The 20832-nt window shown below is 41.3% G+C and overlaps 1 protein-coding gene across 1 annotated transcript in view; it reads left to right on the top strand.

The window, feature by feature from the left end:
• Wdr62 (WD repeat domain 62) overlaps positions 1–20832 on the top strand; it is a 459879-nt gene that overhangs the window by 105807 nt on the left and 333240 nt on the right. Inside the window, exon 2 of the mRNA XM_067135382.2 lies at positions 16123–16214. Coding sequence (XP_066991483.1) covers positions 16123–16214 — 92 coding nt within the window. The remainder of the gene's footprint in view (positions 1–16122; positions 16215–20832) is intronic.

Raw genomic sequence — 20832 nt, 5'->3', positions numbered from 1 at the left:
AACTCTTATTTTATAGCCTATAATTATATAGATGTCTGCTTGTACTCGACAGGCTAATATCTAAGGAGCAATACACATTGTTTAGTTATGTTAAACTAGTCGCATTAGGATATTATTACCTGGTATTATTGTGAATCATCTGTCAAGAATTTCAAGTGTGACAGAAGAGGAAGCCTACGAGTACAACGCAAATCACTACCTGCTCCTCGCTTATCAATTAAGTGACGTGACCGTCGTTTAGTCGCATCTAATGACTTTCCCCGCCCGGTAGATGTTTTCTCCATCAGCACATTTCCGAGATAGAATTGAACTTCCTCTTTGGAAAGTGGAACGAATGAATCTGGTGATTCTTTCAATAGCTAGCTGTACGTGTAATTGTCTTGAAGGCATAACAACTGAATGGAGGAATTGGTTCCTTAGTTCAAATTCTTAAAACTCGTGAAACTCTGTAGCCATGGCTGCAACATGACATGATGTAATTCAGTGGGATTTATGTATATTCTTTTAAATCCCTCTGAGTTTTAGTCGGACCTCGACCTTTTTCATCTGGTTCATGTCAAGAAGGAATGATTGTCATTGCTTCACCATGAAACACTGCAACTACTCCCCCCTCCTCCCTCCGCCCTATTTTATAGCTATTATGTTGTATTTTGGCGTAGAATACATATGTCTTTTACACCACTAGACCAGAGGCTGGTTGAATCCTCACACAGCACCATCAGAGGTTATGACTTGCAGGGAAGCAGCAAAAACAGATAGCGACGCCAAAAAGAGGTGTGCCAGACATGTCGAGGAGTGGAGTAGTTAGCCATTGCTTTACTGACTGAGCCAGAAAGTGCCATTGCAGCATGATTGGCCCAATGAGTAACACCTTTCATAACACTCAGACGCACTAGTCGTACTTTGAATTTTTTTTTTTTTTCTAGTGGCTTTTACTTCGCAGTGACACAGATAGATCTTACGGCGACGATGGGGGAGGAAAAGCCTAGAAATTCGAAGGAAGCGGCCGTGGCCTTAATTAAGGTACATCCCCAGCATTTTCCTGGTGTGAAAATGGGAAACCACGGAAAACCATCTTCAGGGCTGCCGTCAGTGGGATTCGAACCCACTATCTCCCGGATGCAAGCTCACAGCCGCGCGCACCTAACCGCACTGGCAACTTGCCCGGTTTCGAATGACATTACTCAGCACCACTCATACCTCGGTAGCTTCTATATTGTCACAGCCATGGATGATATTGGATCTTCTAGGGAAACTACATTTCGTTCTGTCATGTGCCAAGGTGCAGAAATACTCCATCCATCAAGAAATGGCAATGAGCGGAAGAATACGTATATAGTTTTGTAACTTGGGTCATTTGTCGTGAAATATGAAAGTTTTAAAATCGAAATGCTTTTCAGAACACCAAGTGTGTTGGCTACGCCGTATGAGTGACGTAGTTGTGGACTTTCATTCGGGAGATAGTGGGTTCGAGCCGCACTGTCGACATCCCTAAAGGCGGTTTTTCGGTTGACTATTTTCATACCAGTCAAATGCTGAGGTTGTACCTTAATTAAGGCCACAGCCGCTTCTAAAGAATTTGCAGCCCACACGTGCGATGACAGTGGTTTTCATCTCATTGTAGAAGGGAAGGACAGTGTACCAAGTAAAAAGTCTCTTACCTTGGTATGACGTCATTTAGTGACGCAATAGTGTTGCTATCTTGAAGTACTCTTAACCAACACGCCACGCGCTTTATAATTAGTGTAGCTCTGGCTTAGGCTATTTGACGTGTCGTTTAGTTCGTCTCTGCGAGTTCTGCACTCATATATGGCTAAAACAAAATCAAATGGTGAATATTGGAAGAAATTTTGGTACAAAGAAGTGCGAAAATAATTTCTTTCGTAAACTTTCGCGGTATTTGTCCTTAAAATAATCGAAAGTGCAGTTCAAAGGATAGAGCGGTTTGTCAGAATTCTGAAAAGTTCAAAAACACCACTGTTGAGCGTCGAAAGGCTTCTTGGGAGGGTGTCCGGACATTTCGTACCACGGACATTCCGTACCACTTGATTTTTGAGGACATTTCGTACCACCTAGGTCGTTATCTACCTGCGAAAGGTTTTTCCGTAATCCCCAAATATTTACGCCCGGACAATCCGTACCACTTGATGTCAAATTGGAATTCCAATTTCACGCCAGCGGGTGTAATGAGCCTGAGAGACACACTTTAGAAATCAGAAACAAAAATAATTTACATTTGCTGAAGAGAACTACTGTATATTAGTTTAATAACTACCGTTTAAACCATACTCATCACTTATGTTGTCCGACTCGTTGGTTGAACGGTCAGCGTAATGGCCTTCGGTTTCGAGGGTTCCGGGTTCGATTCCCGGCAGGGCCGAGGATTTTAACCTTAATTGGTTAATTCCTACGGCACGGGGGCTGGGTGTATGTGTCGTCTTCATCATCATTTCATCCTCATCAAGACGCGCAGGTCGCCTACAGGAGTCAAATAGAAAGACCTGCACCTTGGCGAGCCGAACCCGTCCTGGGATGTCCCGGCACTAAAAGCCATACGACATTTCATTTCATCACTTATGTTTATCATAAGAAAGTCGATTTCTTGAAGTATAAAGCCTGAAACAAAACAATACAATACAAATATACATTATGTTCGGGTGCAGTGTGCCTGACGAGCTCAAGGATGGGTAATTATTTATAAATTACTGCATTATTTCATTATCAAGTAAGTAAAATAAAAGATTCTGATGAACTGGCCGATATGGGCTTGAATGTCGCGCGGAAACAGTAAACTACTGAAAGGTGGAAGTAGCTAGGTCCCTGCGAATGGCGAATATGAGATACGAATTAACACGTGTACCAATCAGGTCAGTTGCGCCCGACGGAAGGTTAATATCAGCAGTGGTCACACCGTGAGGAGGCTTCTGCGCCGTTCATGGACACTGGATATACAAATGAATGAAAATGAAAGGTATTTCACTCCCGTTTACCGAGGCGGTAAACGCGTGCTTGGTTCGCCCGGAAGGACGTGGGTTCGAATCCCCGTCAGGAAGTCGTAAAATTTAAATGTCCGCCTCTGTGATGTAGTGGTTAGTGTGATTAGCTGCCACCCCCGGAGGTCCGGGTTCGATTCCCGGCTCTGCCACGAAATTTGAAAAGTGGTACGAGGGCTGGAACGAGGTCCACTCAGCCTCGGGAGGTCAAATGAGTAGAGGTGGGTTCGATTCCCACCTCAGCCATCCTGGAAGTGGTTTTCCGTGGTTTCCCACTTCTCCTCCAGGCGAATGCCGGGATGGTACCTAACTTAAGGCCACGGCCGCTTCCTCCCCTCTTCCTTGCCTATCCCTTCCAATCTTCCCATCCCTCCACAAGGCCCCTGTTCAGCATAGCAGGTGAGGCCGCTTGGGCGAGGTACTGGTCATTCTCCCCAGTTGTATCTCCGACCAAGAGTCTGAAGCTCTAGGACACTGCCCTTGAGGTGGTAGAGGTGGGATCCCTCGCTGAGTCCGAGGGAAAAGCCGAACCTAGAGGGTAAACAGATGATGATGATGATGATGATGATGATGATGATGATGATGAAAATGAAAACCTACAACCTGTTTTCCAGTCAGTGACCGGGTCAGGGATGTAATGAATGAATCATATATAGGCTGTTATTACGATGGGGTCGCCACTCCCAAAGTGATATATTAATGAATGATAGATGCTACGAAATGAGAATGGAGAGTGTTGCTGGAATGAAAGATGACAGGGAAAACCGGAGTACCCGGAGAAAAACCTGTCCCGCCTCCGCTTTGTCCAGCACAAATCTCACATGGAATGACCGGTATTTGAACCACGGTATCCAGCAGTGAGAGGCCGACGCGCTGCCGTCTGAGCCACGGAGGCTCCATACAAATGAATACAGTACATTAATTAGGAAATCGTGTTAACTTCGCAATACTTCCATTCTCTTTCAAGTGGTACGGAATGTCCTCTCCTAAATATTTAACTGACACTTCGCAGGTAATCAGCCGGTGAAGTAGTACGAATTGTCCGGTGGTACGAAATGTCCGTGGTACGAAATATCCTAGAACCTCTTGGGAGCGTCTCAAAGTGAAGGGGGCGAGCCTTATGAGGCGAGGTCCGTACTGCAGGAGCCGCAGCCGAGTAAATCTACTGCCCCAGTAATGGTAAACGACTTTGAACTCATGATCTTGAAGATTGGAATTAAGAAATCACATGTCGATAATACGATTTCAAACCAGTGCTAACTAGATACTTTATTTCGACAATGCCTGTCTCGCGGTGCGTACTTTACATCGAAATGTAACGGTCGTGTTCCAATTCTTTTTTTTCTCGCCAGCACATTGGGTTTCTCTGTTACCGAAACCGGTTCGTGGGGTGGCGTGTTTTTGGATCCAATTTGTCCGCGAGTTGATGCCCCATCATTCGTTGACTTTCTAAATCTATGGTTGAGGTTTCGTACTCAGTTTAAGTCGATGAGGGGGCACGATAAATGAGTTACATCGATTATGGCTTCTCACCAGTAGGGTCGTGGTGTGAATCTCGGTCAGTGCATGTGGGATTTTTGAAACGAAAAGTCACGTCTTTGTGGTTCTGATTCTACGTAAATTGGAGGCCTCTTGACTATGATTACGATATCAATAATCTTACGAAACTACCAGCTTAACTTAGCTTTTTGATTTAAAATGGCACCATTGTTCTTTTCTAAAATTTTCGTTTCGGCTGTCTATGGACCACGTTTGACAATATTGGCAGTATTTTTTGCCTTCTTTGCCTTCCCTCTCTGCCAGTATCATTTCTTTCTTTTTCCAATTTCCTTCTTCTGCTCTTCCGTATAGGACCTCCCTTTCCTCACTAGCGTTTCCCCCCGTCTCTTGGAAACCACGGAACTTTTTGACGAGTTGTCTAAATTGATTTCTGTCCATGATATAATATTCCGGAACCCCCATCTTCAAGTCCAAACTCATTTCTCAGGCACCATTATTATTATTATTATTATTATTATTATTATTATTATTATTATTATTATTATTATTATTATTATTATTATATGGCATGTTATTTTTGCATTAAAACGTTCTTCTAAGCTACGGATAGAGTGCAGCAACGCCCTCTAATTGCTGTTCCCATGTTAACAGCAGTAGGCCTATACCTCTCAAGCTAGGAAGTTAGACTTCGAATCTACCAGTTCTGTCTGTGCATCCACATCATTAACTCATTCAACTAATTTTTCCTTAATCCCGATGAACGAACAAAATGTAATATAACTGTACAGGACTCTCCAGCTCGTTATTCGACGTTTAACACATGCCTGGAATTTTTAAAAATCATGGCTTCGGATTATTACGGATATTTTTGTGTTGATGATAGTGGATTTTATCGATGCAGATTTCTGTAGAACCTTAGGACATCCGCCCCGTGTATTTATTGTGAATTACTTACTTGTGTTCTTGTCTATTCTCTACTGCAGTATGCATTTTTGTTTACATTTATAATTTTTGGAATAAGGGTATATTTGGTCATCACCACTGTGTACGTTAGTGTGTGGAATCAGTCTGGTAACTTCAGGATTGCCACCAAGGACTGTCGTGGCGCAGATCGAACCCCTGAACTTCCTATTCCTCTTATGCGTAACCCACTCTGTAGTATGATTGCGTAGTAGTTGGCCATGACCTCGATATGGTCACCGTCCCGATAGTTGTATGGAGTCCATCTGGGAAATTATTGTAAAGGTAGGTTAACATTGGCATTCCAACCTATTTTTCTACGAAGTCCATGTGACCACCGCTGTTTTGGTGTAAACATTTGTAATTAATTACTGTACTCATTCCGCGAATCCACATCTTTCTTTCTGTTCGAAAATGAAACCTTTGACTTGCTGGTAATTGGATCTTTTTCGTTCCACTCTTGACTATTTGGAGATAATCATCAGTCATGCTCATTCTCTTCGCATGTTGATCTACTGAAACGGATTTGTGAAAAATACAAACAAATGAAGCGATAGGTCTACATTTAAGCGTGACATTTTCATATCAGAATGTTTGTGCATGCTTAACAAAGGCCTTGGAATTTGTCTCGATTATGTTGCGTGGTTACGAAAAGGAACTAATTTGTCAGACCCGCCATTCGAATCTTTTCTTCTGAATTATTGGGCCACGTATTTTTAGTTCAATTACACGTAGTTAGGAAGTGTTGCTAACCTGCTTTAGAGTAATTTGTTATATTTGACTACGATTTCCTTTATAGGAGAAATTGGACATATTGACGACAAGATGCGCGTCGACAGTGCGATTCATTGTTTGCTTAGTTGGAACATAAATATTGCAAAACTGGGTGTTGCACGAGTTTCTCTTCTCTAGCATTTTTTTTTTCTGTGCCAATACAGCAGTGCTTTGTTTTGTATAGGAAAATACTGCGATTGCACATTTCCGGAATTGGGAGAAAGCTCAATTTCAGTTCTCATTTTTCACTTATGCTGCAGTAGTCGGTTAATACCCGTAGTACTTTTTAAACCCTTGCTATCGCCTCAAATTGATATTCACTTCCTGTGTTCGTTATTACTAAAAGCCGCAATAGGGCTACAGCAGTGTAATCAGTGGAGGCAGAGTCAAATTACCTCTTGATTATGAACGATAATATGCTGTGACTCTGGCGAAATGAATACTACACACTGCAAATCACCGAGGATTGGCGACGCGGTTTGAGTCACGTAACTGTCAGCTTGTATTCAGGAGATAGTGGGTTCGAAGATAGTTTGCCGTGGTTTCCATCTTTCACACCAGACAAATGCTGGGACTATAATTAAGGTCATTTCCTTCCCAGCCGTAGCCCTTTTCTATCCCATCGTCGCCAGAAGACCTGGTTGCGTTGGTGCGAGCTAAAGCAAATAACACTGCAGTTCGTAAAATTCTTTGCTCTTATTCCGCTAGCAGGCATGGTTTAGAAAATTAAATTTCATGTGTTGACTCTACAATTTGAACACATGCTTGGATGATGATGCCGTTTGTATCAGCATGTCATGTAACACAGCAGCAGTTTGCGCAATATTATTTACGCTCACCTTGGTAATCTCCTAGATGTGTAACCAGGTGAGAAGTAAACATCGTGTTCAGGCAGCTTTAAATCGTGTGCTGCTTGTATTTGAAGGCGAAAGTTGTGACCAAACTAGCAATCGCGATGGCTGATAAATTGCAGCCGAAACATTTTTATATCTTCTGTTCATGATAAAAGATAATCTAAAATTCATTGGTAATAGGAGGTGAGAAGTTCCTTTCTACTTCGTTTGAATGGTTCTCCTTGTGTAAATACAGTTACACGACTTCATATTGGATATATATTCTGTTTCAATATTGATTCCTCACATTCGGCTTGCAACTTCTTTTCAGGATGTCGCTGAAAACGAACTTTTTATTTTGTGGTTGTAAGTCATTGTGGAATCCGAACTGCAGTAATGGGACTTACATATCGAAATGTTCTTTTACGTCGACCAGTATTCGAGCAGTATTGTCTTCCTAAGAAGCTAACGATGACGCGAAGCCATCACAACATTAGCGTGTCTCTCTCTTTCATTAAAAAAAAAAAAAAAAAAAAAAAAAAAAAAAAAAAAAAAAAAAAAAAAAAACTTGTATTTAATCAACTTAAACTTTCGACGTGAGGTCATTTTTCAAATCTCTGTCTTCACACTTGGAGGTCAGCGATTGTACTTTGTTCCTTTTGTAGTCTTAATGTCATATATTTTAACAGAAATTACATCTGAAGGTAGACAAGGAATTGAGAAGTATTGTAAATTGTAAATAATTAGCAACGTTGGAAAAACGGTTTTCAGCCACACATTTTTATTGTAGGTAGACCTACATACTCCTGCCTCATGCTCACCTTTACTCTTCTTTCGCGCTAAACATACTTTGTACGAAAAACGCCCCTGTGGGTGGGGGCGGTAGAAGAACATGTACGGTATCCCTTGCCTGTCGTAAGAGACGACTAAAAGGGGGCCAGGTGGTCTGAACTTGGAGCGGGGGTTGGCGATCACGATTCCCCTAGCGGAGTCTGGCATGTCGGGCTCCTCACTTTCATCATTCCTATCAAATCTCCCTTAGTCAACTGTTGTTCTCTTTCCGATATCGACGGAATTAGGGTTTTCCTTCGTGGCCCTTCCTTTTCTTTTGCCGATACCTTCATTTTTCTAAGTGTTGGACCTCTTCCATTTTCCCTCCTGTTAGTGTTAAGAGAGGGTGATTTCCCAGTTGTACTTCCACCACCACGTTTACCAAGAACTAGTTCGTGATTATAGGTTACACTACTTATGTAAAGTATTATTTTATTATTGATATTATTTATTATTAAACTGGAAATAACATTTTGAGAATGATTGCTGGCACTAACAGGTAGGAACAAAGGCAGCAGAGTACTGACTAATCGTATGGCTTTCAGTGCCAGGAGTGTCCGAGGACATGTTCGATTCGCCAGGTGCACCCATGGGCGACATGCGCGTCTGGATGTGTGTCATAATCATGTTATTTATTTCATGTCCCACTAACTACTATTTTTACGGTTTTCGGGGACGCTGAGGTGTCGGAATTTTGCCCCGCAGGAGTTTTTACGTACCAGTAAATCTACCGACACCAGGCTGACGTATTTGAGCACATTCAAATACCACCGGACTGAGCCAGGATCGAACCTGCCAAGTTGGGGTCAGAAGGCCAACGCCTCGACAGTTTGAGTCACTCAGCCCGGTGTGTGTGTGATGATGATGTAGGGAGAGGGTGAAACCCGATGTCGGCACGTAGCGTACTCCTCTCGAATAACACTAAGGGGTCTGCTGAAAGCTTTACGTCCCCATCCAGCGGACGAATTATTAATAGCGTCATATACCCTCTCTCCATATGAACACTGCGGAGAGATTTTGAATTTAATCTAGGCTTTTGGCATGCAATCTAGTGATTAGTAATTGTATACCACCACTTCTCCTACCCTGCCGGCCAACATTCTGACGGTGAAATTTTTTTCGACCAACGGGACTCGAACTGGCTAACCACGGTGTCAGATCGTACTTACTTGACGCTTTAACGATCATGGCTACCAGGCAGACTAGCATTTGCAATGAGGAGTTAAAGGTTAATTTACAAATGAACGTGATGGACGAAGTTGTGCGTACGATCTAGTTTTGGTTGTGGAGTTAATAGTTAATAATTTCTGTTATTTGCTTTCCGTCCAACTAACTACGTATACGGTTGTGGAGTTACTTGTGGTGAATAGAAGAGGAAAGTTTACTTAGGAGAATAATGAAGAGAGACAGAGACCCAAGGTGAGGATAGTTAGACTCGGTAGCAATTTCTTTTTTAATGGGACTGTACTAAATTTCGCCCAGTAGAACAACCTAGGAATCGATTGACAAATTCAGTGATGTGCTTATTTTGCAAATCCAACGAGTATTTTAGGGGATATTACAGGGTTTCATATGTGCAGGCATTAGGCAGAAAGCGATGCATCTCTCGCTGTGATGCTACGTGACTCACGCGTTTTTGATAAAACACGTATACCTGCACTGGCACCAAAAAGTATTGGCACACCTACCATTATACCGGGAGGTCCACCAGCCTCTTGCGATTCAATTTTTTTTGCATCCCTTCACATTTAGTACAATTCTGAAAGACATAGTTTCCTCTCCCTAAACCGGGGTAATATAACGAGATATGTGTTTACGGGCTAGAAGACAGCAGGAATCGTGAGCACCACTATTAATTCGTTATGGGTACTTCGAATGAACTCGTAAAACGAGCACAGATACGCAGAATACGTACTTTAAAACAGGAGGTGGACGCACAGTCCGGGAGCACGGTACTGCATAGTAGGGATGGGCGCGATTGAAGCCTGGAATCGAGAGCGTCGACTCCATCGACTCCGAACACCGGTCTCGGTTCGCATGAAGCCTCTCGACTCCAAATTCATCTGATGCCCATTGCGGGGCCGCACGGTCGCTTCGCATGAAGCCTCGCGACTCCAAGCAAACTTCACTCTCATTGCGGGGCCGCTTGCGTGTCGAGGCGCGGAAAATAACATGAAATATCATACATGTTCCTGCTCATTTGCTCATTGGGTTTCGTAAGAGTATTGTAGAATAAAGTACGGTATCGTTAACGAAGACGACGAGCGTAATGGTGTAGCTGAAATAAAATTAAACGTGTCAAGTCAGAAAGTATCGGCATAGCAGACCACGGCCATTTAATTTCATGTCTTTATTTGTCGTGATCAGGAAACTGATCAACAGATATCGATGGTAAATCATTATGAATTGCACATGAGCGATGAAAACAAATCTAATATGGGTAAATCCACTAACATGATTCGAACATAGATTCAACCATTAAAGGCCTCCGTGGTTCAGGCGGCAGCGCGTTGGCCTCTGACCGCTGGATTCCGTGGTTCAAATCCCGGTCACTCCACGTGAGATTTGTTTTTCTCCGGGTACTCCGGATTTGCCTGTTATCTTTCATTCTAGCAACACTCTCCAACATCATTTAATTTCATCTGTCAGTCATTCATCATTGCCCCAGAGGAGTGCGACAGGCCTCCCGGTACGATTCCTATCCTCGCCGCAAGATGGGGGCTTCATTCATTCCATTCCTGACCCGGTCATTGACTGGAAAACAGGTTGTAGGTTTTCATTATAATTCAAGGACGACGTTAAGTCTTGTTGCATTATTATTATTATTATTATTATTATTATTATTATTATTATACACAAAAGCCCCTTTTCGCGACAGCCCTGGTAGGCCTTGGCCTACCAAGTGACCGCTGCCCAGCTCGAAGGCCAGTAGATTCGAGGTGACGTGTATTCAGCACGACGAATTCTCTCGACCGTTATTTTTGGCTTTCTAGACCCGGTACCTACCTCACCGTCATCACGAAACCTGAGATACAGGTAAAAATCCTTGACCTGGCGGGAATCGATCCCAGGGCCTCCCTAGACTGCGGAGGCGGCTATTATTATGCACAGTGTTAGAGTATGATTTTACAACAAATATTTTACCAAAGCACTAGCTTCTTATTTTTTTTTCTGTTTTATGTCTCAGGCCAGGGGTATTAACCATTTACAGTTAAAAAACTTAACTCGGCTGAGAATCGAACCCGGCGGCGGGTGACAGGCGGACGCGTTGCCCCCCTACACCGTGGGGCTGAACTCGCTGAGCTCAATATTGGCGAGTATGCAAACGTATACTGTCAGATTATTGTTACCACTACTATTATCGTCGCCAAAATAGACCTACAACATTAACACTAACGATGATAAAATCCCGAAACAATATTTAATGTTTGCTGGCTAATAATCATCTTGTATTCATCGAATCACAAGTTACCAAGTAAGGAACGTGGAACTATAATTCCAAGCAGTTCCGCCAATAGTAGTTAGATGGCGTTAGTGCATAAGTGGAGTCGACATTGGAGTCGAGAGTGTCGGTTCCAGAGATAGCAGTCTCGACTCTTCGCGACTCCATTTGCAGCCCATCCCTACTGTATATGCTCCGTGCGCTGACGGGATAAATGCACAGTTGCGCTGCGAGTAGTGAACATTGCAAGTTAATGCGATTCACCGCGCACGTATCCGCTGTCGTCTCACCGCGTGCTGCCATGGCCGATTAAATAATAACAGTGGGATTTCAGTGTGTTTTATACAACAGCAATCGGCCACATTATTCCAGACTTGCAGAAAGTGGTCATGTAATAAATCTATATATATAAAATAAGAGTTTTGTCTGTACATTGCTCAGAATTTGAAAATGATGGTATTTCTGTATCGGTCATGTCCACAGTAACAAGGAAATGCATTTTTTTCTTTTCCGTAATTTCTGTCTGTCTGTCTGTCTATCTGTCTGTATGTATGTACACGCATCACGAGAAAACGGCTGAAGAGAATTTAATGAAAATCGGAATGTAAAGTCGGGCGATGAACCGCTACAATCTAGGCTATAACTTATTTTATTCACGAAGAGTGAAATGGTAGTTTAGGGGAAGGCCTGAAATTTAATTCTCAAGTATTCATGTTATTAGTAGCCGTGTCTTAATGAAAATCGGTATGCAAGGTCGGGGTAATAAGTTGATATAATCTAGGCCATAAATAATTGTATTCACGCTGAGAAAACTTTTAGTTTAGGGGAAGGCCTAAAATTTAATTCTCAAATATTTATTATATTAGTGGTCGTATCTTCACGAAAATTGGTATGCAAAGTCGGGGAATAAGTCGCTATAATCTAGGCCATCAATAATTTTATTCACTCTGATTGAAATGGTAGTTTAGGGGAAGGCCTGAAATGTAATCTATATATAAAATAAGAGTTTTGTCTGTACATTGCCCAGAATTTGAAAAGAATGGTATTTCTGTATCTGTCATCTCCACAGTAACAATGAAATGTATTTTTACTTTTCCGTAATATCTGTCTGTCTGTCCGTCTGTGTGTACGTACACGCATCACGAGAAAACGGCTGAAGAGAATTTAGTGAAAATCTGTATGTAAAGTCGGGCGATGAACCACTACAATCTAGGCTATAAATTATTTTATTCACGCTGAGTGAAATGGTAGTTTAGGGGAAGGCCTGAAATGTAATTCTCAAATAAGTTATTTATTTATTTCTCAAATAAGTTTCTCAAGGGATACCTGGTAGGAAGGTATCGATAAATACTACATAACTAACATAATTTTAGTTATGTCGTAATTTAGTAGTAGTTATGTAAGAAGTTATTAAATTTCCGATCACTTGTGTCTTATACATTGTTACCGTACCGCATATAATCACAGAGATATTTAATGAATTTATATTTTTGTTACTAAGTTATATCAGCGCCGAGTCACTAGGAAATGGGTAAACAGAATTTAGTGAAAATAGGTATGTAAAGTCTGAGAATAAGTAACTACAGTCTACGATATAAATAATTTTGTTAGACGCCCTAATATCACAGAGTCGAAAGAAAAGTAATGTGAAGGCCTGCAATATAGAAAGCTCATAAACTTTATCAACATTAACATTACATTGACCATTGTTTGTTGTGATGTGCTTTTTGTCTTCTGTTTCCACTCAACCCCGATAGATAGGATTACTGCAGCGTACCGAGGTTTTTTAAATTTGATTTACGTCGCACCGACACAGGTAGGTCTTATGGCGACGATGGGATAGGAAAGGAATAGGGGTGTGAAGGAAGCGGCCTAGGCTTTAATTAAAGTACAGTCTGGTGTGACTGGTGTGAAATGGGAAACCACGGAATACCATCTTCAGGGATGCCGGCAGTGGGGTTCGAATCCACTAACTCCCGGATGCAAGCTCACAGCTGCGCGCCTCTATCCACTCGGCCAACTCGCCTGGTCGTACCGAGTGTAACGGCCTGCCTGTATATTGGCGGGAAGTAGCTGTGGAGTTAGATAACTTTCTTCCTTAGCATGCCATTCCTCTGGTTCATACATTTTCTGATATTACTGGTACGTAATACACTGGTTCATCATAGCATTCGAGCTATTCAATCCCTACTCTGAGGCACTGGTTGGAATGAGTAGTGTGCATATTTAACGGAATAATGACAGAGGAGTGTTCACGGCAGTCTGCGACCTGGTTATTCCAGCTCTGGAACTTTGGACTCTTAGATCGGCACCGTAGTACTGTTCGTTGAAAGTGAGAAAGTGTGCAGTTTTTCATTTGATAGAGTATTTTACATGATAACATTGCTTTCAATCGCTACATTCCTACTGACGTTTTTGTAATGACCCATGTTGAATTCAGTTAGGAAAACCACCAAGCCAGTCTTCCTGAGAATCCCGTAGCGAAGCACGGGTACATCAGCTAGTTTACAAGAAAAACAGTTCGCAGGAAATAGCAACAGAGCAATAATTGCAAATGTGATCAGAAAGAAACGTTGGTTCCCTAGAATACCATTTCACGATAGAGGCAACGTAGTAATGTATGTATTAGTAGTGGTGATAACGAGATTAGTGTTCATATACACATTCAAAAATGCTGTTTTCAGAAAAATATCCTTGGTCTATTTCTAATACGATATCATGTTAGCGTAGGTTAATGCTGCTAGGGAGGTGATTCATTTTAAATTTTAATTTTAATTAACCTTAAACATAACCACGTTTCCTAAGGAAGGCCTTGGTAACAATCATTATTTTTTCATGAAGGCGAATAATTGTTTCCGTGAAATGTGACCATATTTCAGCTGTTGTTTATGCATTTTGCTCAAAACATGTCACCTCACGTACTGATCGACTATGTGAATGGTCTCGACCTCGCATCTCAAACGTAGGGAAAGAGAAGTACAACGGGGGGGGGGGGGGGGAGTAAAGGATTTTTTCTGATAAAAAGGCTCGGGCTTGATGATGTTAGACGTATTGAAATTCCTAATATTGAAACTGCATGTAAAAACCCCCCACGAATCCTCTCGGCCGTTATTCTTGGCTTTCTAGACCGGGGCCGCTATCTCACCGTCAGAGAGCTCCTCAATTCTAATCACGTAGGCTGAGTGGACCTCGAACGAGCCCTCAGGTCTAGGGAAATTCCCTGGCCTGGCCGGGAATCGAACCCGGGGCCTCCCTACACCACGGGGCCGGCGAAACTGCATGTACACTATCAAAAATTATGCACGAGAGGAAAAGTTCAGAATTACTTTAAGTTGCCAATAAGTTGATTATTTATATTGTACGTCTCTATTTATAATATGATCAAGTCCACCTCGATAATATTACGGTTGACGCTACTAGCTGTCTTCCTCGGGGGCAATCAACTGGGCCCAGCTGCAATCCCCACCTCGGAGCTCAGTATTGTCGGGACAGTTGGCGCCGTGTGACGTGACAGGCCAGTAGCTGTATATTTATTTTGTGCCAGTTCGTTTGTGTCAACCAAGAGGTTCTGAACTTTTCCTCTCGTGCATAATTTTTGATAGTGTACATGCAGTTTCGCCGGCCCCGTGGTGTAGGGAGGCCCCGGGTTCGATTCCCGGCCAGGCCAGGGAATTTCTCTAGACCTAATAGAAATACACTCGAGCGATAACGCCTAGTTTAAACAATGCCAGTTGATGAGACAATTGTTGGCGACAGTCGTCCTCTAATGATGATGATGATGATGATGATGATGATGATGATGCTTGTTGTTTAAAGGAGCCTAACATCTAAGGTCATCGGCCCTGTCTTCTAATTAAAGGGGACAATCGCTGGCCAGTCCGGTTGAAGCATTTTTGTCTTTGTACAGGTCTTCGTGCTGGTCCCACAAACATCACCGTTCCTTATACAGTTCAACAAATTTTACGTTAGTACCTTCACCCTACTTTGGAGCCATAATTGCGCAAACAGCTTACAAATAATTTTAAAATTGAAGTATATAAATTATCAATCAATACCACGCAGGTGTAATTACGAAGACCTGTACAAAGACAAAAATGCTTGCGGCACTTTCTCAGATTACCGATAAAATTAACATTCAAGGATTCGGTGTGATTGAGATCAAAACTGAAGGAATTCTCGGCACATATAATCACAAAGTACATTTAATTCCTCACGGAATACTTTCGCTGCGCACTCAGCCATTTCTCGTCATCTACTGCCGTGGCAATAGCTTCCTCATGTGAACGGGTTATCGTTCAACCGGACTGGCCAGCGATTGTCCCCTTTAATTAGAAGACAGGGCCGATGACCTTAGATGTTAGGCTCCTTTAAACAACAAGCATCATCATCATCATTATCATCATCATCATTAGAGGACGACTGTCGCCAACAATTGTCTCATCAACTGGCATTGTTTAAACTAGGCGTTATCGCTCGAGTGTATTTCTATTAAGTTGCTGCCGGTTTCTCGGTAATTGCGTACGTGTGGAGACGAATTGGACAGTGTTTTATGAGCCCTTTAATACAATTTAAGAATTTGAAACCAACATTTTTAATGGATCGGAATATATTTGAGGTGGATAACTTAGCTAAATAATCCTATATATTGTTCGCATAAAAAAGTCAATCACTTAATAGTTTTACCTTCGTTCTGATAAAGAGTGTGTGTGTGTGTGTGTGTGTGTGTGTGTATAAACTTATAATAATGACTTATGAGGATGAGTGATGAGTGATGACTCTCTTGTTGCAGGTTAAGCTCGAGAGGGTGCTGGGCCTGACTGTCTCTAGCAATGCGGCGCTTGACTGTGATCCGGCCACGGAGCTCGTGGCCTACCCAGCAGGGTAAGTACAGCTACTGAAGACCTAAATTTGTACTTAGGCCTACATATGGTAATCTTTTTCGTTGTGGAACTCGAATAAGGCGAAAACTTTCCCAGTATGCTTTTCTTTTTTTTTCTTTTTTTTTCCTGCGAGAATTACGGCATTTTAAATTTTGTTTAATGCGAGATTTTCTGATCATGGAAACGGGGGATATTTAAATAATATATTACGCAACATTTAATTCGTGTGCATGCAGTTTTTTGTACATTACTGTTGTTTGCCTTTCGTTAGTATGATTAGTATAATTGTTAGGACAATTTGAACGTAATGTTTTACATCCTTGCTGTTAACCTTTTATATTGTAGGGTTGTCATTTTTCTTAAATAAACTTCATGCCCCACGAAGAAAGTATACTGTAGGTCGGGCTGAGTGTCTTATGCGGCTTTCACACTGCAGGCGGAGCGGAGCGTGTACGAACTGGGCAAGACCGAGCGATACCGAGCCTAGCGAGTGAGTATTCACACAAGCCGGGCCGTTCGGTCGGTCAAAACAGTTCGTGTCGAAGAATTGGGGCATCGGAATGTCTCTACCACCAGTCGCTGCTTTATTGCTCCTAGATAGTCTATTGGAGGAGGAGGGGGGGGGGGGGTGGAATTGGTAGATAAAAGGAGACGTTAATGGGTTCATGGCTTGAATCTACGAAGAATTTCATACATTATGTGAGGATATACGCCTTTGCTGGCAAGACCTAGTGTGTACAGTACACCATGTATTCTGGTGTGATGTAAAAAATAAAAATTACTTTCATTGTCCTGTCTGGCTTTGACAACATGAAAGTGACCCGAGGTATGCGTGATGCTAGGAATTTCATTCCTTATGCCTGTCTCTGTTATGAATGTGTGAAAATATCGCTGGGCATTTCACTGGGCTTGGCAGAATGAGATGTAACAGCAACTTCTCACTCCGCGAGGAAAGCAACGGGAAACTACCTCACTCATTTCCCTAGTACGCATCTTCATTGACGCTTGGTCCATCTATGAGCGCTGCTGGCGAAGTTGTTGAGGTCCAAGCCAGCCTCCGGGTTGAGCACTCTACATACTTACATACATACATACGTACGTATAAACAATCCGATACTAGGTGAATTTCAACTGGACCATGTAGCCATATTTAAGAAAAAAACATGAAAGAAATCATGAACGTCAAGATAGCAAGAAGCAGAAAATTTCACTTTGACCATTACTTGTTTAAAATTAAACTCAAAATTTGTGTCAACAGAAATAGCAGAGACAGGCTACAAAATCACTTAAGAAATATTAGAATTATTTTAGGAAGAATTAAAAGTAATTGAACATGGAGAATGGCAAGATCTGTTTACAGAAATAACCAACGCAGCTCAGCAAACATTTGGGCTACCTAAATATAAAAGGAAGTCATGGTGGAATGAAATATGTGAAGATGCGTTAACGGAAAGAACGATGGACGACTATGAAAAGTTTAAACACCGAGCGGAAGACATCGCAAGAATAATAATGAGAGTTTAACGATCTTTCGAAAAATCACAACTTATTGAATTGCTGGACAGGATTTTTTTAAACAACACCCGAAACTTCTATAAGATTGTTAAGAATAAATTAAAGTATCATGAAGCTCTCAGTGTATGTTTTAAAAGATGAAAATGGCAGAATTAGCCTCAACAATACTGACAAAAGTGAAAAGCTAGTAAAGCGTTTTGATCGACGTTTAAACTGCCCCGACCAAACCATAAGTTGGATTTTCCGGAAATAAATTAAAACATAGAAGAAGACACGCCACGCACGGTTGAAGAAATTAGAGATATAATTAATAGCCTAAAAACAACTAAGCTAGTGGAGAGGACTCTATAACAGCTGAACATCTGAAATGGTCTCAGCGAAAATAATTCAAGAGCTACCGTTGATCTTTGAAGATATTTGGAGAAATGAGAAGATTCTGGAAGAATCTGAATGAACCTGAATCAGACTAATTCTCCCGGACACCCTTACACACAATGCGCACAACCTAAATCTAACACATACAAGTCAGCTACTATTTAACAATCAAGCTCGATTTGTTCTGGGTGATTTCCGACAAAAGAGTAGCGTTACAAAAATGTTGCAAAGTTTGGGCTGGAAAGACTTGGCAGAAAGAAGGAAAGAAGACGAGCTGGTCGACTTAGTGGTATGTTCCGAGCTCTCAGCGGAGAGATGGCGTGGGATGACATTAGTAGACGAATAAGTTTGCGTGGTGTCTTTAAAAGTAGGAAAGTCACAATATGAAGATAAAGTTGGAATTCAAGATGACAAATTGCGACAAATATTCGTTTATAGGAAGGGGAGCTAGGGATTGGAATAACTTACCAAGGGAGATGTTCAATAAATTTTCAATTTCTTTGAAATCATTTAAGAAAATGCTAGGAAACAACAGATAGGGCATCTGTCACCTGGGCTACTGCCCTAAATGCAGATCTGCATTGATTGATTGATTGATTGATTGATTGATTGATTGATTGATTGATTGATTGATTGATTGATTGATTGATTGATTGAATGAATGGAAAGTGGCCCTCATACACCCATTGCATAAAAAAGGTTGCAATCAACGTAACTATAGCGGAGTATCACTGCTGCAAATCGCTTACAAGATATTCACAAATATCTTGCTGAAGATAGTATTTCATATTTCATATTTATTTGTCATAAGTCTGTACAGAATTCTCCACATTCAACAGACACTATGCATGGATTGAATAAATGAATGGCTATATGAATGAATTAATTAATGATTTCAGGGCTGAATTGTATTCATGCATGCATGAATGAATGAATAAACACTTCTCTCCCAGTTACGGATAACTACCAACTGGGGGGAGAACATTGTTAATTGAATGAGTCGATGTATGAATGCATGGATGAATTTATGAATGAATGCATGAATGGATGAATTCAATTTACTCGGCTTATAGCTACGAAGCTGAACAGAGTAGAAACAACACTTGACAAGCAATTAGCTTAGGTGAATATCGGGGTGGATTTCGAAAACGTAGATCTTGCTCAGAACAAATATTTAGTTCAAAATCAATAATTCGTCATAGAATACACTCCAAGGACTTAGTAGTGACATTTGTGGATTTTAAAAAGATTTTTGATTTTGTTGTTAGAGAAACCTTATTTAAAACAGTACGGGCCAGGAGTTTTGGGAGTAATGTTATCTTGTCCGATGAAACTAAATCAACCTCTTTGGATCAGATGGTAGTCAATAAGGACAACGATGTGGCTTATGCACTTCCCACAGTGAAATATGGAGGTGGCCCAGTTATGCTCTGGGGGGTATATGTCAGCTGAAGTTGTAGGGAATTTTCAGTTTATTTACTGAAGGCACGATGTACAAGGTAGTGTATAAAGACATTCTGAAGAATAACGTTAAACAAAGTGCTGAAAAATGGGTATACTTACCTACATGTTTCAACGTAATAACGACCCGAAACATACCGCTGCTCTAAACAAGCTGCGTTTAATTTGGACCGTTCAAAAACAATTGAAACTGCCTCCACAGTCTGCTGACCTCAACGCTATTGAACATTTTTGGGCATTTTTGAAATCTAATGTCCACAGTAGAAATGTTTTATCCAAAGAGGAGTTAAAAAGAGTGGTGACCGAATAGTTATTCAGTGTCAGGTGTGAAAAGCGTGAGAGGCTTGTAAATTCCAAGCAGCCGATATTAAAGCCAAGAGTTATTCCACAGAGTAGCCTATTAGGAATGCTGCTATGGGACCTATATCGTACGTTAATTTAAAGTAGTGGCATTTGCTGTGTCAGCCAATCTGAATGAGGCTAATTCTTGCGGACATCCTTACACATAATGCACACAACTTAAATCTAACACATAAAAGTCAACTACTATTTAACAAAACAAAAAAAATCCTCATAACTATAATTCACCACTCACAATTCAAAATGCATTACAGACCAACAGAGGAGCGCAGAACAGCGCACCGGTATCGTTACCTCACAACCATCTATCTCCCTGGAGATAGATGAAATAAACAGATCCCCGGGCGAAGTAGTGGCATCTGTACGAATAACCATGTGACACAGAAACTTTTGTTATATTGTGTATTTTGTATTATACTGCCTTGGTAGAAAAGCTTTATTTTTATATGGAATTGTAAAGAAATGTGCCTGAAATATTTTTGTTAAAAGTAAATTGCGATGAAATTATTTTGACTGATAACATATAGATTTCTCTTTTTATTTTATTTACAAAATGGAAGTGTGTGAATAAGAAAGTGACATAACTTACTGTATCTCGTCCGATGCTCCAAAGTGGAACTCTAACAGTAGGCAACTCTCATGGAAATTATTAGTTCATATTGTTTACAGAATGGCTGAACATTTTCAGGAAGAAAGTGTTATGGATAAGTGGATATCGAAACTCCTAGGTATGGTTTCAGTCTGCTTTGAATTTAAGAATATTTTCAGTGCGAATGAAGCAGTTTTCTTCTTCGAATATTACCAGCAAAGTCGCTCGTATTTAAAATGTCTATGGAGAGATTTGGTATTACTGTGTGAAAATATGATGGGGACATTGGAAAAACCTCTCCAGATCAGGTAGGCTGCAA

Source organism: Anabrus simplex, chromosome 1, assembly GCF_040414725.1.
Source record: "Anabrus simplex isolate iqAnaSimp1 chromosome 1, ASM4041472v1, whole genome shotgun sequence".
NCBI lineage: Eukaryota > Metazoa > Arthropoda > Insecta > Orthoptera > Tettigoniidae > Anabrus > Anabrus simplex.
Note: the sequence above shows the minus strand (reverse complement) of the source record. Positions and strands in the feature narration are given on the sequence as shown.